General features: G+C 30.2%; 1 protein-coding gene across 1 annotated transcript in view; it reads right to left on the reverse strand.

Moving 5' to 3' along the window:
- Positions 1-17721, reverse strand: part of LOC140440668 (uncharacterized) — a 246043-nt gene extending 228322 nt beyond the window's left edge. Inside the window, exon 1 of the mRNA XM_072531028.1 lies at positions 17335-17721. Coding sequence (XP_072387129.1) covers positions 17335-17526 — 192 coding nt within the window. The 5' untranslated portion in view covers positions 17527-17721. The remainder of the gene's footprint in view (positions 1-17334) is intronic.
- Positions 17722-18072: the final 351 nt, after the last annotated feature.

Here is an 18072-nt window from a genome sequence, read left to right on the forward strand (position 1 = left end):
TTCTTTCCATTCTTGAATGCCAATAAGATGTAGTCATGCAGCGTCTTTATTATTTCTTTATTTCGAGCTGGTCGCTCTTGTACAGACGGGGAATTCACTATTAAACAGTTTCTAAAAAAATGCATATGAAAAGAGTATACTCAACGTTTTAATAGTAACTTATTTCATAGTTGTAAATAGCTTATTTCTTAAATATTGCCAGAAATCTTCTTGATTACTTTTAACTAAAGGCAGCCTCAAATTTCAGAAACAAACATTGACCTCATATTTAGCCTAAAACTGAAATATTTTTAAGGTACGAAATAAACAAATCTTTAGTGAGGACTCCAGATAAATATCTAATACTTGATTTATAACTGTTTTTCGATTTCTTATCCACAAATTTTCCTTGTATAGCTAGAGATTACCGTAGATAAGAGTTATATAAAAAAAACTTGGAGATATCGCAAACAAGATAAAATTTATAATAAAATATTGTATACATAAAGTGTGTTTTTTTGACTCATGAAATTGCCGCACTCTCTTGACGACTACTTCTGTCAGCTTTCCTATTCGTGAAAAAAGTATGTACTACTTAATGCATATATTGCTATTAAGTTAATTTCGTTTATACAAAATACGAGGCAATAAATGTTAATAATTTAGAATTTGTTTAGACATCGTAAAGCAACCCAAGAAATCGTTTAATTTATTGATTAAATACAAGATTTTAATTTAAATATTCAACCTTTATTAGCAAAAACATATTTAAAACTTTTAGAAAAAAGAAACCAGATGACCTTATAAAAATTATTAATTTATATAGGTAATTAATTTAATTTAATTAAAAATTATGAGGCAATTTGTAGACAGATAAATTAAAATATTGAAAACCGATATGATCATTATCTTTATAAAATATATTGAAATATTGAAATAACCAATTGTTGCAGCACGAATAACGAAAGGATGAGATGTACTCATAAAGATAATATATGATATCTATACATTTTAAGGTAACGCAATCCATGAAGATGCTCACAGGCATTATATCTGCAAAACAACATTTTGAACTTACATTAATATTATCATAAACGAGTGTGAGTTAGTTTAACACAAAAGTTATCTGAAGAAGTATTTACGTATTACAGTAATGGGTCAAAAACCGAAGCAATATGCACATTTATAAAAAATGTAGAGGAAACTTTTGAACATATAATCTGTAACTGCAGGACAATTGTTCGCCAATCTGACCAAATAACAAACTCCTCCTAAGCTGATAGAAATCTTTCTTAGAAGCCTAAATCTGTTAGACTGAGCCTATATGTAGAGTATACAGCTGTCAGGTCACTGTGTGGAAAAATCTACGAGGTCAAACTACTATTTGAGACCTAGAATCTACAATTTAGGACAAAAATATAAGATTGCATGTCATATTATAAAAAAAATTTAAATACTGCCATACCTATTACTACATAACTGTCATCGTTACAAAATATCACTTAAATCAACTTGTTCTTCATCTAGCGCTACAACCCTCTGTGCGTTTTGGCCTGGTGAACAGTTGCATTCCATTCCCTTCTCTCATTGGCATCTCTTCTCCAATTTCGAACTCTCATAATCCTTAGATCATTCTCGACATCCTCTAACCAACGCTTTCAAGGGCCGCCTCGGGGTCTATTTTTGGCTAGCCTCCATTAGGTGATGATTATTGTATATCTCTTTCATTGCTCATTCGTTGAGTCAGCAATTACTCATACAGTTAACATCAGAGTGAAGCTGGTCTATAAAATCTTAATATCTAATTTCAATTTAAAACACAGGTACATATATCTATCCTATTTTATTTTATCTACTCGTCATGATTGACTGACTATTGATTAAGTCTTCTGTACTACCCAAATAATTGTTTATTTGTTTTGTCATATACATATTTGTTTATATACACCATGTATTTTCGCTTTAAATTCTTGAGGGTCTGAAAATGCTGTAAAAGTTTGTAAACAGCGAAACCGGTAGCCCATTCTTTTTTTTTTTTTCAACTTTAATAAAACCTATTACGGATTGTAAGTAGAAGACTTATTTCCCTAACATTCAGAAAATTTTAAAAATGTTCGAATTTTCCCAATAAAGTTGGATTGCAAAAGTAATAAATGCAAAAACAGAATAAATGTATCGCATTTGTCTTTCCGTCACTGATTTAAGGCTATCCTTAAATTTTTTATATCAAATGTTTTCCGAAGCTTTGAAGAGTTTTCTGAAGTATTATTATTACTTTTTTCATGAGTTTCCATTTCTGTGCGTTCAGATTTTTTTTAATAGTTGTACAGGCACTTCTAATAGAACATTTCGAAATTGAGTTGAATTTTACTGTAATCCATTTTTTGATTGCAGAATAAAAGATTTTTGTATAAAGAGCTCTGTTACGTCGATTTGTAGTTCTACTGTTTTTTATTTTCCTCAACTTTTTCAGCTATATTAAATTCAAATTTTAGTAACAAACTGTTCTGAGAGGACCCATTTCTGAAAAAGTTTAAGATCCTACTCACCAAAACCGTTCCAAGATATTTGTGCATAGATGCCGATGGACTAAAGTACAAACTATAATTAATTTTATACAATTATATTATATAAAACTGGCATAAATGACGAATTGATTAAAAATGAAAACATAATCAAAAAAATAAAACCAAAGAGAATAAAATCTTGATATTTAACTAAACTTTGAAGAGCGATAAATTCGTCAGTTAAAACAGCAAGGAGTAAATTGACAATATGATGGAATAAACTGATGAAAAAGAATATGAAAGTAAAAAACATGGAAAAAACATTCTCATCTGATTATAAATTTTAAGTAAAACTTCGCTGTTTACGTATATCCCAATAATTCTATACATATTGTACCACTTAAAAAGTGTTTAATCATTTAAGTGGACTGTTTTCCATGAATTATTCTTCATAATCTTCTAACAACTACTATGCTATGCTAATGAATCGTAATATTTACACCATAACCTTCACGACAACATAGTTCATTAAGAAAAAATGTGAATTCTCACTTTTATTATTGTGAGAGTTCCCATTGTTTTATTGTTAACAATTCATCGCAAATAAGATTTAATTTAGGGATATATGAAAACGGTGGAAAATGTTTTCATAACAATTTTTTTACTCGTCTTTAGTGCTTCGAGAAATGAATATATTAACAAAATTATTCTATCTTTCTGTCGAGACTTTATTGGAATTTATATTTTATGAAATATACGTGTATAACTATGTCTACAATGTGACTGTGTATATATACGAGGCTTGTTCAATTGAAGCCCATCTTTGGAACAGAAAAAATTTATTGAAAAATATATCTAGAAATAATTACCTCTACAATTAAAGCACGTATTACATTGTTTCATTATCCTATGTATACCCTGCTTAAAGAGTTCGTGTGGCTGTTGTTCCAAGAATTCCTTTATGACATTTTGTACATCTTCGTCCAACTAAAAACGAGTATATTTTAACGCCTTTTTCAGTGGCCTAAAGATGTCAAAATCGCAAGGCGATGTAGGGTTGATGTTCTGCTATTCTTTATTCCTTTCGTTGTCGATTTTGTTCTACTCCTTCGGCAACATAAGGCCGAGCATTGTCGTGCAGAAGAACGATACCACGTGAAAGCTTTCCTGGACATTTGTGTCGTGTTGTTTGATGGAGTTTTTTCAGTGTCATTATGCAAGTTTATATTGGTGTGCACTCTAGGTTCTGTAAACTTCATGAGCAAGGGTCCTTTATGGTCGAAAAAAAATATTACCATGACCGTTTCTGCAGAAGCTTGAACTTTAAACTTTATTTTTTTTTGGCCCCCTGACAAAAGATGAGGAACCCATTGCGCACTTGTCTAGTTTGTTTACGATACTATGAAAAGATACTATACTCACACCAACATTTTTGGAACTTGCTCTGATTGAAATTTAAGGAGTTTCTCTAATCAAGCCTTCTACGCATGCCACATAGAAGTGGTCACGGTTTATCATTTATCTCTTTTTTTTTCACTCTTAAACTTCAGAAACCACTTACAGTAGGAACTGATAATTTTAATTTTTACAAATATAACTAACATTGAAGAACGTCAGTTGAGTAATTACTACGGTTTCTAAGGCTAACTTGACCAAAGGTGGGTTCCAATTGAACAACCATATGACTTTGATGAACTAGTGCAATTGTTTAATGATAATCTATTTAGACCCCTTAATTTGTAATCTCACATTAATCTTAAAATTTACAAAAACAGTCGTCAGACCAATAATGATATACGCGGCAGAAACACAACCTGACACAGAGAGGACAAAAAAGATGTTTGAAACAGCAGAGATGAAAATACTTAAAAAAATTTATAGTAAGACACCATGGAACAGAACGAGGAATACAGATATGAGACGTAGATGCAAGGTGGAGAACATCAAGAACTGGGTATGAAATGGAAGAGTAGAATGAAACAATCACATAAGCCGAATGACAACAAATAGACTAGTAAAGACGGCAAGAGACGGTTCCCCAATAGGAAAACGATCAGTAGGAAGATCACGAAAACGATGGAACGACAACTTACTGGAGGCACAATGAAAAACAGACAGAGCCATGTCTGCATAAAAAGAAGAAGAACATTATTCTTAACATTATATCTATTAACCTAGATACCTATATAATATTTTATCTATTTAATGGTAATAGATATATACTTTAATTACGAGGTTATGTACCTTCCGTTAGAATTGGATCAATTGCTAAATTCTATTGCAATAATTTCATAGTTTGAATTATATTTGTGTAAGCACTTGGTCAATGTGTAACATACAAGGTACAAAACAATGAACTTTTTGATAAATTGTAGTTTTATTTATGAGCTTATAAATTTGGGTTGAACTCTTTATAATATATATGTAATTTAATATGTAATATGCAGTCTATTAGAAAATTTACCTCAGCAAAGTACGTAAGTCTGCACTGTACGTAAGGAATGTTGTCTAATATAATGTAATCTAATATAATTTCATATACCAATGTAGATATGTAGACCATATATCTGAACTGACTCTAATAACAACACTAATTGTTACTGAAAACGGATTATAATGTAAAATCATGAAATTAAGTTAAATCATAAATCAGTCAAAAAACTATTGTTGGGTAAAAACTGTAGGCCATGAATTTTGATTTTAAACTTTGTATTATAATTTAAAGCTATAAAAATTAAATACAATTGTGAAGTATAATAGGGTGTGGTTTGATAAGAGAGGCATTGCTACTAACCTAAATTGTTTGTTATGTTGGTCAACTCTTTGTATAACCATATGTAAGGGTTCATTTCAATCTGTCAATTCATTCTTTGTTCACAAACCATTTAGTATAGACGTGTCATAGTATTTTTTACAATGGAAAAAATCAAGTATCGTACAGTGATAATTTTTTATTTGGAAGGTTTAAAAGGAAAGAAAAATGAACGAATGTCGAAAGTGTAAAGTGACTCTTCGCCTTTAATTAGTACAGTAGAAAGGTGAGTTGCTGAATTTAAACGTTGTCGTACAAGCCTTGAAGATGGGCCATGTTAAGGACGTTAAAAACGGCAGCAATGCCAGAAATCGTAGAAAAGATACAAGATATTGTATTGGAAAATCGTCAGAGGAATCTCATTGGGTAGTGTAAGCAATATTTTGACTGAAATATTGGGTTTCATAAAGATGTGTTTACAATAGGTGACATATTCGCTAACATCTGATGATGATTGAGTAGTAACCGAAACTATGAAATAACTGCAATAAATTTAAATATTAAAACATTCTTAACAATATTTATCATCATCAATATAATTTACTATCATATGTATAAGAATATATTATTTATTTGTTTTACTACTTGTTTGTGCATCTAAAAATAACAGTCTTATTTCTATTGTAACATGACATGTAGTTCTTACTTTGTAAAAATTGTGAATAAAATATCTATATATCTATAAATTTTTTTAATACGGTTCTGTATTATAAATAACTCAATTCCTTAATATATGAATCCAGTTTTGTTTTCAAAATTCGATCGATGTCATTTCCGCTCTCACAGAAAAGATCATTTCAATAAATTTGACTAGTTTCTATAATGGATGTTTTTCTGCAGGAACTTTGGTGATTTATCAGATGTATTACCATAAAGAATCACCGAATAACGTCAACCGTTTTAATGAAACCGTCCTCTAGAGTAATTAATTCACTCGTTCTAAGATAGTTTTTAGTGTAATTAAGTGTTTATGTAAATTTTTTATTTCAGTTTGGATGTAGGAGCAACTGAGGAGTATTTACGGTTGAATGTTTATATGGGAAAATATTTTTATTAAATTTTTTTAATTAAATATTACGGAATTGGTTGATTTCAGTTCAACCAATGCTTTAATTGTGTATTGTTAACATATATGTTATAAAATATATAACAAAAGTAGATTATATATTTCCATTTTTAACACCCTGTAAGTCAAAAATGGGAAACCCCATTATTATGGTCGCTGCTTTAATGAAATTGATTAATGTATAAATTAAATCAAATTCAGAGACGAAAAGATGCTTCTGATGTGTCAGCATCAAAAAGTCAAAGGATAATTATATTAGATAGATCAGAAAATAATTAGGTATAAGAAAATACACTGTTGGTTTCAATGAAAAACGTTGAAAATTTTAAAGTTGATGACCACAGTATCGTGGCATCATATCTAAAATGGTTCGAAATGGTTTGGTTCCCATTATTTTCTGGTTATGAATAATATTGAAAAACAAGGTATTGAGGTATTAAGCTGTAGTTGTTTATTAATTGGCAATTTATTTCAGAAAATTTGACAGGTGACTTACTTGGCCTCAATCTTGTCTGCAAACAGCTATGTTAAAATTGAATTAAAATTCTGCGGGTGATGTACCTACCCTTGGATTGATATCAAATTCTGATTTTGCGCGCTGCTTGCTATTAAGACGGTATCATCAGCATATCTGATGTTGTCTATGCTGATTCCGTTAATCTTAATTCCGCCTTGGACCTCGTCTAATGCTTCTCTGAATATAGACTCCGAATACAAAATAAACAGTAGCGGTGATAAGACGCAACCCTGTCTCATTCCTCGTCGGATTTGTATATCTTCGGATATTGTGTGCTCTATTTCAATTATTGCCGTTTAGTGTCAGTATAGTTCTGAGATAATTTGCAAGTCTTGTTCGTCAACTCCAGTTGTTCTCAGAATTTTGATCATCTTTTGATGGTTAACGCAGTCGAATGCTTTTCGATAGTCAATTAAACATTCATATACATCTACATTCATGTCTCTGCATCGTTGCGTTAACACATTTAAAGCAAAAAGAGCCTCTCGTGTTCCCAATCCGTTTCGAAATCCGAATTGAGTGTCACTCATCTGGAACTCGCACTTCTTGTAAATTCGTATATGGATAATTCTGAGGAAAGTTTTAAGGGCATGAGACATTAAGCTTAATATTCGATAATCATCGCATTGTGAGGAATTCGATTTTTTTGGTAATGCTACGAATGTTTTTTGTTTTTCTACTAATCCGTTAATGTTTTTATATTCTTGTTGCTGACTTCTTCTATTTGTATTGGTAACCAGAGTCTGCAATATTCGGTTAATGGGTTTGCTATACATTTTTCTTCATTAAAAAATAGAGGGATTGTTTGATTTTTTTTTGTGCCAGGCATGTTTGCATATCTGGGATCTGTCTAAGTCTCTGTTTTAGAAGTATGATTTATGCTAGTTTAACCTAACACCTAGTGGTCTTCTCCCACATAAAAATTGTTGCACTCACAAAGTCTTTTATAGATGTTTATAGTTTTTTATCTCTCCTGTGCGTTGGTATATATGGTATTGTCATCTTGTTTATGGAATGGAATGGATCTTTTTGGTAAAACCTTTGTTAACAGGTTTTTTTCTTCCTGAAATGCATTTTCTAAAACAGGTGCTTTGGTCTCTATTGTATAATGATTTGATACTTTCCTCTTTGATATTTATTTTGCGGTTTTGGGTTATAATTTAAATATCTGTTGGTGTGTGTTGGTTTTCTCTAGACTTTATGCTCCTTAGTAAGTAAAACATTTAGAAAAGATAATGCGTTCTTGTTTTCTTTTTCCATGCTGAAGTTAATTGATTTTTATTTATTGTTGATGTCCATCGCAAATTTATTCAGTCCTTCTTGTCCATGAATTCTATATATCCCCACCATGCTATGGGTATTTGATTATATTTGTACAAAATGTTTTTGTTTTGTGCAAATTCCTCCATGAAAATATCTGCATCAACTTTTAGTTCACTTTACTCTAGTCTGTCTAGTTTTATTTTCTATTTTTCTTTTGAGTAATTGTTAGTCTTTTCCGAATCCTATCCATGTCGTTCTTCAATTCCTCTTTTGGCATCCTATCTCTTGTTTCTCCCTGAATAAGCCTCAAAGTATCTTCATAATCTTTTGCTTTTGCCGTGATAACTGTTTTACTGTTTGATTCCATTCAATCTTTATTTATTTCTACTTTATTCGCCTATATATCTTCGGTCAGCTACTTATACTAAGATATATGTCTTGTTGGCAATTATATTAAATGCGAAATTTCTATAAAAAATCGTCGATGCTTGTGAAATAGTAAAAAAGTAATAATTCTACGAATATCAGTCCCGATTTCCCCCACAAGGCTATATAAGGAAGACAGGTGACATTTTTATATCGTCCGAAGCTACCGGTAAACATTTAGCTAGAATTTACGATCACAGCTTTAATTTGCGGTTATTAGGTGATGTAAACAAGTTAAACTAGAAAGATTCCAAAAACTAATCCTACACTTTGCTCCAATATTGCATGGGATTATTCCCATAATTAGATGCCATCGAATCAGTATGGTAATTTTTTGATATTAATATCGCTTATCGTTTAAATGCTAATGTTATGTTAAATTAAAAATTTAAATGGTAATAAAACTACTTGTCAATATCAGTTGGAGAGATAAGCGCCTGAGAGGTAACTTTTAAGAGATAAGTTTACAGTTAGTATTTAAAATACTTTGTACAGAAATCATTTTTCTCACAATGTTTTGTAGTTAAAATAGACCAGAAATAGACACATGTGAATATACTTTAACTAAAGAGATTTAGAGGAAAAAATTATTATATAATCAGTAAGAAATGTGGAAAAAACTTAAAATACTTAACTTAAATACCAAAAAATAAAGATTTATAAAAAGAAATAAAAATAATAGGGAATAGAGATCAACTTTGAGATGTGGGTTTTTCGAAGGATGCTGTAGATCTCTTGGACAAAGCACGTGACCAACAACGAGGTGCTAAGAGGAATGGGTACTGAGAGAAAACTCCTAAATATTGTAAAAAACAGAAAAACGAGTTATCTAGGACATATTTACAGAGGAGAAAAATACAACTTCCTACGACTTATAATGGAAGGGAAAGTGGAAGGAAGAAGAGGTCCAGGAAGAAGAAAATGCTCCTAGTTAAATAATGTAAGAGACTGGACAGGCATGAACACACATTCGATACTAAGAACAGCTCAAGATAGAGAGCAATTTGCTGTAGTTATAGCCAACCTTCAGTAATGGAGAAGGCACCTTAAGAAGAAGAGATCAACTGTACATAAATATTAAGACTATTGAAACAGGATGCACAGTATCGCGGAACGGAATGAAATGAATGTGAGTGGATATTGCGAAACGCATATTTACTGAACAGAGTCAGTTTACTACCGCAGGTGGCTCGCAATGGAACAGGAATAATTTGATTGCCGAATAATTTGATCGCGCATTGCAAATATCAAAGTTTTCCGTGATTCCATTACGCTAATCTCTCCACTATTCAATGGAATGTTTGAGAAGACCCACAACGCGTACAAATATTTTTAAGTTAGTATTTGCACAAAATAGGATTAAATAGCAAGTTATACTCATATATTGACTTTACATTATCACGCAGTTTTCTATTTTATGTGACAAAAAAAACTTAAAAAAATCAATTGTTTGCTTTATTTGGTGAAAAACCAGTGTCTTCTGCTTTTTGTTTATATTCGGTATTATAAATATCTTGGTACAATCAAAAGATCATGTCTCGTTAAGAATTAGCGAGTTTTATACGAAATGAATAAACTGTTATAATCACCCATACAACATATTGAGCTGAGAATTAGAATGGTGCATTTGAGATGTGGACTTGAGGAGCAGGATACTGAAAATTTCCTGGACTGACCATATATGAAATAGACAGGTTCTAGATCGTTTAAGCTAAGACAGAAAATTACTCCACGCTATAAAAGTTCGCAAAACATCATATCTTGGACAATTATTAAGGAATCAGAAATATTTGTTTCCCCCATCTCGTAATTTCCCGTAAAAAACTAAAACTGGAATCTTTTGAGATATGGGTTTAGAGGTGAATTTTAAAAATATAATGGTTTGACTAACTTTTTCGAGGGTACCACACTAAAAACCCGTCAAATGATTTGTTTTTAATAATTTATTTGTTTAAATGATTGTATCTCCTAAACTATTAAAGATATTTAATTTTACCAAAATGAAAATTGTTACTTTTAGAAAAATTAACAAAATGGCGTTTGGTAAACTTTGATTTAATTATTAGAATCGGAGTTATAACAAATTTCGTGAAAAACAATTGCACAATAGACATTCGATGGGGCTTTTCCAAGTATAACTTCATAACTCTTGAAAATCTTGAGAAAATAGCCCCAAGTCCTCATCATTTACCGTACTGCTTTTGCAAATAGCAATGCCAAATGGTTATAAACTAAAACTAACAGACCCACTTAATAAAAAATAATACAAACAAGTGATTACCTTCATCTACCTGTAGACCTAAGAGAAACCACAACAAAAATTAAATATCAAGATTCGTAACATTGATAGGTCAATTTATTAAGAAAAAGCAATCAGGACATCTTTAAACCCCAAAATTCTTTAGGTAAATAAATCAAAAAATTATAAAGATGGAAGTTAGAGAAACCGAAGTTCAAAGGTATATAAAATCACGTTTGTACATGCCCAAAAGTATACACAGGTCAGACAGGAAGAAAATTTAAGAAACAGATAACGAAACACAGGTCTAGTTTTTTCCAGAATAAAACCAAATCTTAAATTCCAACCATTTGTTTACTCAGGGAAATTAATTTAAGAAAAACTTTTTGTATAGATAACAAAAAAATAAAAAATAATAATTAAAAATATTTGAAAGCAATCTGTTTAAAAATACATATTTAGTTCTGAATGAAAAAACTGATATTCACAGCTCACTAAGACTTACCAAAAGTAATGAGAACTCAATGGGTAAAAAAGTCACTAATACAAAATATCCCGGTGGGCAGCATTATAAATATTACACATTTAAAATAGCTCTTCTAATGAAGCTGTTGTTACAGCGATACATATTATTTTTACGATATTCCGTGGAAATTAATAACATAGCTGTTTTTGATCTTTTTCTCTAAGATATAATAAAAAAACATTTTTTTTTCTGTTATAAACCTAAATTTGACATAGATATTGTACGAAAAGTGAACATCATAATAGTTTTTTCCATTATTTGACGCGGACGTACTAACAAGGAAACCATTTCGGATGAAAACGTTGTATAATGAAGTAAAATCACATTCCGTTATTACTAGTTCGATAGAGATTCTTGTATCAAAGGTGATTAAAGTAATCAAATACACGATACTTAAGGCAATCCCAGGAATGCACAAAAATACTGGCAATATAGTTTTACGTTTTGAAATGTGTAATAAAATGTTCAAACTATCGCTTTAATAGATGTTAAAATTATATCATAAAATAGAGTTAATTGATTTTGTTCGAAAGTACCAAAATAAGATAGTTTAGATACTTTTTCTATCCGTATATAATTATATAGTCTACAATACAGTCATTTACCTAACAAGTAAACAACAAAACAAAACTGAAATGTATTATTTTATAACGGTACACTCATTAGAATTTTTCATTCTTGCAACTGTCATTACGTGCTAGGTATAAGGTTTTTTTTTTGTTTATTTAATATTCTATGCACTTAATGGTGGAACTGCCAAATTGAAGTTATAAAATATGTTGTTTGCGCTTTAATATTTTTTATAAAAAGGAGTGATGCTGAAAGTAATGATTTGAGTTTTGGAGAAATTTGTCTAAACGTAATCTGAAATAGAAATTTCTATCAAAATCGGCTTCCTCGCGCTACTTTATTTAACACAGTTTGCAGTTTTAATAAGTTTAAGTAATCAGTATTATAGCGTCGGCTCACTGGATGAATTTTTTCGTTAAAGCTTTATACAATTTATATTTTATCTAGAGTTCATGTAAAAATCTCTTATGATTATAGATTGTATAATAACGATATATAAATTGTTGATCTAAATGATATTAGAAAGATTAATAACTACAATTAACCAACAAACTTTCCAGCATATCGTAGTAGGAAATCCTAAATAATAAAGAAATAAAAAATGGAGAAGAGGCAGAGAAAAGCTTATTATCAACAAATGCACATGAAGTCAACTTCAAGTTTGAGCAGAATAATTTTGCAAAAATAACAGGTAGCTGCCAAGAAAATGTACTATATCTTGTAAATGATTATAATAAACATTTTAATACAAATTTTTAGTATGTTTCTCTAAACGCAACAGCTTGATTAAATTTATTGTTTTAGTATATTACTTACATGTGAAAGACATGCGAAAAAATAATTTCATAAAAAATAATATAATGAAATTGAACACTACGAAAAGAAAGACGATACATTTTACCTGCCCAAGAAGTTAAAAGAGATCACTAGAAATAAACCAAAACAATTATTCCAAAATTTAGAACATACAAACAGACAAAGAATCTTGATATCAATGAACAGAAATGAACGGTTAAAAGAATGGAAACACTACTGAAAAAACGTAATTTTGTCGAGTATGTCGAAAATCAAAGATTACATTTTTATGTTAGATACACGAGATTTTATTGCACGTGAGATAAAATCGTGACAGGGATTATCTAAAAGAAAATATTGGGTTTGTCCTAAAAATTTTAAACCTACCAATTTATTTCGATTCTTGTCTTAAATTTTGTAGTCATTTTAATCAACAAATGATATACGTATATAATATCTACATGTACAAAATATTTACAATTTCCAAAAAGGAGAGGGTCAATTTATAATCCCTTAATTTCTTAGAAAGAATTAAAATATCCAAGCGGCATAACGTGTTTTTAAGTTAAGATTAACAGGTTGTGTTTGTAAAGTCCTGTGATGGTAACACGTAGAATTGTTAGTTCTATAATAAAAAGAGATATTTATAAGTGAACTTGTGTAGTAAAAATAAACGCCTAATTTTACTCCTGCGAAATTAAAGTGTCATTTAATGAAAAACCCTTGCCAATGAAAACTTTAGTGTTAAATGGACATGATGCTCTTGTACATGAACATTTTACAAGTACTGTTTGACGTGTTCAGATATGACCAGAGTTGGAGAAGCAACTATTTATAGACTTTTAAAGCGACGGAGCGAAAGAGTGGAAGTATTACAGAAGCACCTAAAACGTCCCCGGGGAGAAAACCCATTTATACAGAAGATACCGTGAAACAAAAGTTCATTCATTTTATTTACAACAAAAGATTCCTACTTTGGAAAAACTTATAGTAGACATTAATGAAGACGAATATTTTCCAAACGTTAATAGACATAAATTGTGGACAACTTTACAAGAATTATGTTTCGTTTATGAGAATAACAATAGAAAATCTGCGCTCATAGAAAAAGAAGAAATCATTTGTTGGATGAGGCAATATTTAAGGGAAATTCGAAAATTGAGAAAAGAAGGCAAAGATATTTTTTATTTAGATAAAATATGGATAAATGAAGGGCATTTTATAAAAAAAACAAACTGGTTACAAATACTCGTCAGGTATTTATAGAAGTTTTGACTACGAGCTTAAAATTTCCAAATGGTCAAGGTCGCCGTTTAATTATCAGTTATAATGGAGGAGTTAAGGATTATTTGATGGAAGCTTGCTAAATTTTATTTCAAATTCTAAGAACAACTACGAGAGAAGAGATATAATATACTCCATTTAATAATACAAGGCAAGGTAGACGGAAGAAGAGGGCCAGGTCAAAGAAGAACGTCATGGCTTAGAAACCTGAGAGATTGGTTTAACAGATCCTCTGTATCTCTTTTCCTAGCTGCCGTCAACAAAATTACTATAGCCAATTTTATAGCCAACGCTCGATAATCGAGCTCGGCACATGAAGAAGAAGAAAAGAACAACTACCATAAAGAAATGACTGCTGATGTTTTTGAGGAATATTTCAGTCAAATGATAGATTTATTACCGACCAATTCCGTAATAGTCATTAACAATACCAGTTACCATTTAAAATTAAAGGAATCGTTACCTAACAATAAATGAAGAAAGCAAGAACTCTTGGATTCGCTAATAACCAAATAGATATTAGTGCCAGGAGAAGGTTTACTCAAAAAAGAGTTATTGTAGCTATGCAAACAATATTCATCAAAATTAAGAAGTATGTTGTAAATGAAATGGCAAAAGAACATGAAGTTAAAGTGTTGCGATTACCACCTTATAGCTGTGAACTTAACCTCATAGCACTAATCTGGGCTCAAATGAAGGGATATGTCACGAGAAATAATACATTTAAAGTTCACGTTGTTCGTTAACTATTATATGACTCCATATTTAAAACTTCATCTGAAAATTGGCAAAAAACTATAAGACGTGTCATATCAGAGGAAGAAACATTCTGGTAACTCGATATGTTAATAGAGGAAACAATAGAACCAATTATTATTTCTGTGCGAAATGAAGAAACATGATGATGATGATGCCTCCTTATCGGAAGAAGACAACATTTGTATTTATGTATGTAATTATATAGTTTTATATTACTAATTATAAGTTTATAAGACGCTAGTACCCGAAATATATTTATTATTAAATTGTAAGGAAATGCCCTAAACCAATATTTAGTATTTTTATAAAAATTAATAGGGTACGTAATATTGACATTTTAATTTTATTATATTAAAATAATTTAATGTTCTGTATCAATTATTACATTTTTTCTGCATTAATCAACCCTTCATTTAGACCTTTGCTATAAAATGTGTGCTATCAATCATTTTCAAATGTAATATAGACGTTTGTTTAGAAAGATGACTTCTAAATTAAGTGCATGGACCGGACTATATTCAAAACTTTGTCTAGAAGGAGATGGAGTTTTTGTAAACCGTGCAGCAAATCGTTAAGTTTTATTTTTGCTCTATCTTTGCCATCCTATACCTAAATTCCAAAGTGTTCTAATTATTGTTGTCAAATCATTGTTCTAATTATTGTTGGATTGCATCCAACTTTCCTCTGTATATAGTTAATTATCCTAGTTTTAAGTTTTTATTTAAAAAAACATATTAATAAATCCTTACATAAGGAGAGTACATTGAGAAAACAATCTATAGAAAAATGATATGTGGAATGTATTCCAAAAATTAAGCGGGAGTTAGAGGGCAATTTCTTGTAGATTATCGTGGATAAAACGACAGATATATGCAACAGGTATATACCTAATTTAATTATTGTAATTTTGAACGAAAACTTTGCGAGAAAACCGTATTTAGTTGCCGTTAAAGATTTGGAAGAAACAAACAATTTAACTACAAGTTTATTTATACAAGATAGCTTATCAAACCTCTTTTTACCCAACCATATACCAGTGAATAAAATTGTTTTAATGCTTTCAGATGCTGGATTTTATATCTATATGCTGTTTCCGTTGGTAAATGATTTTATAAATTTTATAAAAAAAGTCCGTAAAGGCTCCGTTGAGGGTGAAGATATACAAAGAAAGACATTCCTGTGTGCTTTGCCACCGAAACCTTATATATTTGTCCATATAGGCGCATTTTTCTTGAATTTTTGTTATCTATAAATCCAAGCTCGGCTTATAACTGACAAACAAAATACGCAGAGAAATAAAAGTAAATGATTATAAAAAATATTCTAGTACCTATTAATCTCTAACCTGATGTTATTTATTAGTTTAGTTACTTATTAGTAAAGTTTCCAAAAAAAAAACAGGACAATACCCATGTAAACAGTTTTTCAGATGATACTATCATAATAGATGAAAAATAGTAGAAAAGCATTTATAGCAAATAAGATATCAAGATCTTTTATATCAAAAACGAAACCTAACAATTATGAATAAATAATAAAAAATTACACCGATAAAAAACCATTAGTGCGCAAATAATTTCGAATAAGTGGCAATAATCGAATCGAATAAGTGGTAATATAAAAAATATAGGCTACTAAATGAAAAAAATCGGTGAATATTAATCCTACCAGGAAATTGATTATTAACAAGAAGCATTAATTAAATAATAGATAAAATACAGTAAAAAATTTATCAATCGAGTAAAAACAACCGGTAGGCATAAATAAACTGAAGTATAAATATTTTTCAAGAAATAATTTGCTTATAGAAAATACTCAAAAGCATTAGTGATGTGATATATGATTTCTATAATTACAAAATCTTCTTGAGATGTGATACCGAATTTGGGCATAGGTTGCTCATAGATTTCTGTATTTTTATAATTGCAAAATATATATTAAAATTTAAAGTTTAAGATAATAGTTTTCGGGAGATATTACTTATAAGTTTTTTTTCCAATCTGTCTTAAAATTTTCTACGAAATCAATAACTATCGAATTTATCATAATACAGGTAAATATTTCGCTGTCATTGTTTGTCTAATGAATACTTTCATATTACAGTTGATTTTTAATGTAATCAAATAAACTATCCTTAAAAAAATCGTTACAGGAACTAATCACAAAAATACTGTTAACACTAGATATACGCACTAATTAATGTGTGCTAAAATTTTTAAGCTAAAAATATTATAGATAAATTAACTAATTATACTAATAGTTATATTAATATATATTTAACGTCATTGTTAGATACTTGTTTTTTTTTTTGTAATAAATCTAATAGCCGATTATCAATATCAATTTCAATTACTTATATTATGGGTACCTATTCTTCATAAAATGGATGGTAAAATTAAATTAAAGTTAAAGTATGTCTTTTTATTATAATATCAAAATGAACGACATAATATATAATGTTTAAAAATCAATGACAGTAGAATATTTAAAGTCAGGAACCTACACAAAAAAGCAAATATTTTTTTCTATTTGTGTGGTTTTTAAGCACACGTTTGTCATTGACAATTAAATTTAAAATTATTGGTACTTACATCGTCATCGTCCAATTGTCCATACACTTCAAGCTTATCAATTCTAATCGTCCCTTGAAACGGATAACAAACAGTCCCTTGCGAAATTTCAGTATTCGACCATACCGACACCTCAGGCTCTCGTCTGCTACCCAATCCTGCACTCCTGACGCACAAGCTGAATTCCTGCGGGATCAGTACACACGTTTCCATTTTTACAAGTCCTTAGCACATAATACAGTCCAAAAAAATCACTAATATATTAATTGTTAAAAGTTTTTTTTGTGTTATTTTTATTTGTTTTGTTTTAAATTTTCGTGATTCTCGTGATTTTTTTCGCGATTTGTTTTGATATATTGGCCGCCGCAGCCTTGCATGAGTGGCACTGAACTAGGCACTAAACTTGACCCTCAGATCTTGAGTCTAGCTAATCCCCACCTTCCCATACACGTGGTTCTACAGGTACAGTCTCCTTCTTATGGCAGGTGCTTGGCAAACATAAGACGGTGCTCGAGCGCGCTGTATCTCTACGGTACGGTGCGATATACATTTTAAGTTCTTGTTGACTTTGTACTTCTGACCGGATATTATAAAAAATATGTATCACTCGGAGGATACAGTAATTTTGATCGTAAGCGGTAATGACGAGCTTTTTACCAATGTCAGTTTCTTGATTATGTTCTCGAACACGCATCTTCGATGCTTATAATACTTTTAGTATCTTACTTTTTTAGTATTTGAGATATAGTAAGTGTAATT

Source organism: Diabrotica undecimpunctata, chromosome 1 (assembly GCF_040954645.1).
Source record: "Diabrotica undecimpunctata isolate CICGRU chromosome 1, icDiaUnde3, whole genome shotgun sequence".
Classification (NCBI taxonomy): Eukaryota; Metazoa; Arthropoda; class Insecta; order Coleoptera; family Chrysomelidae; genus Diabrotica; species Diabrotica undecimpunctata.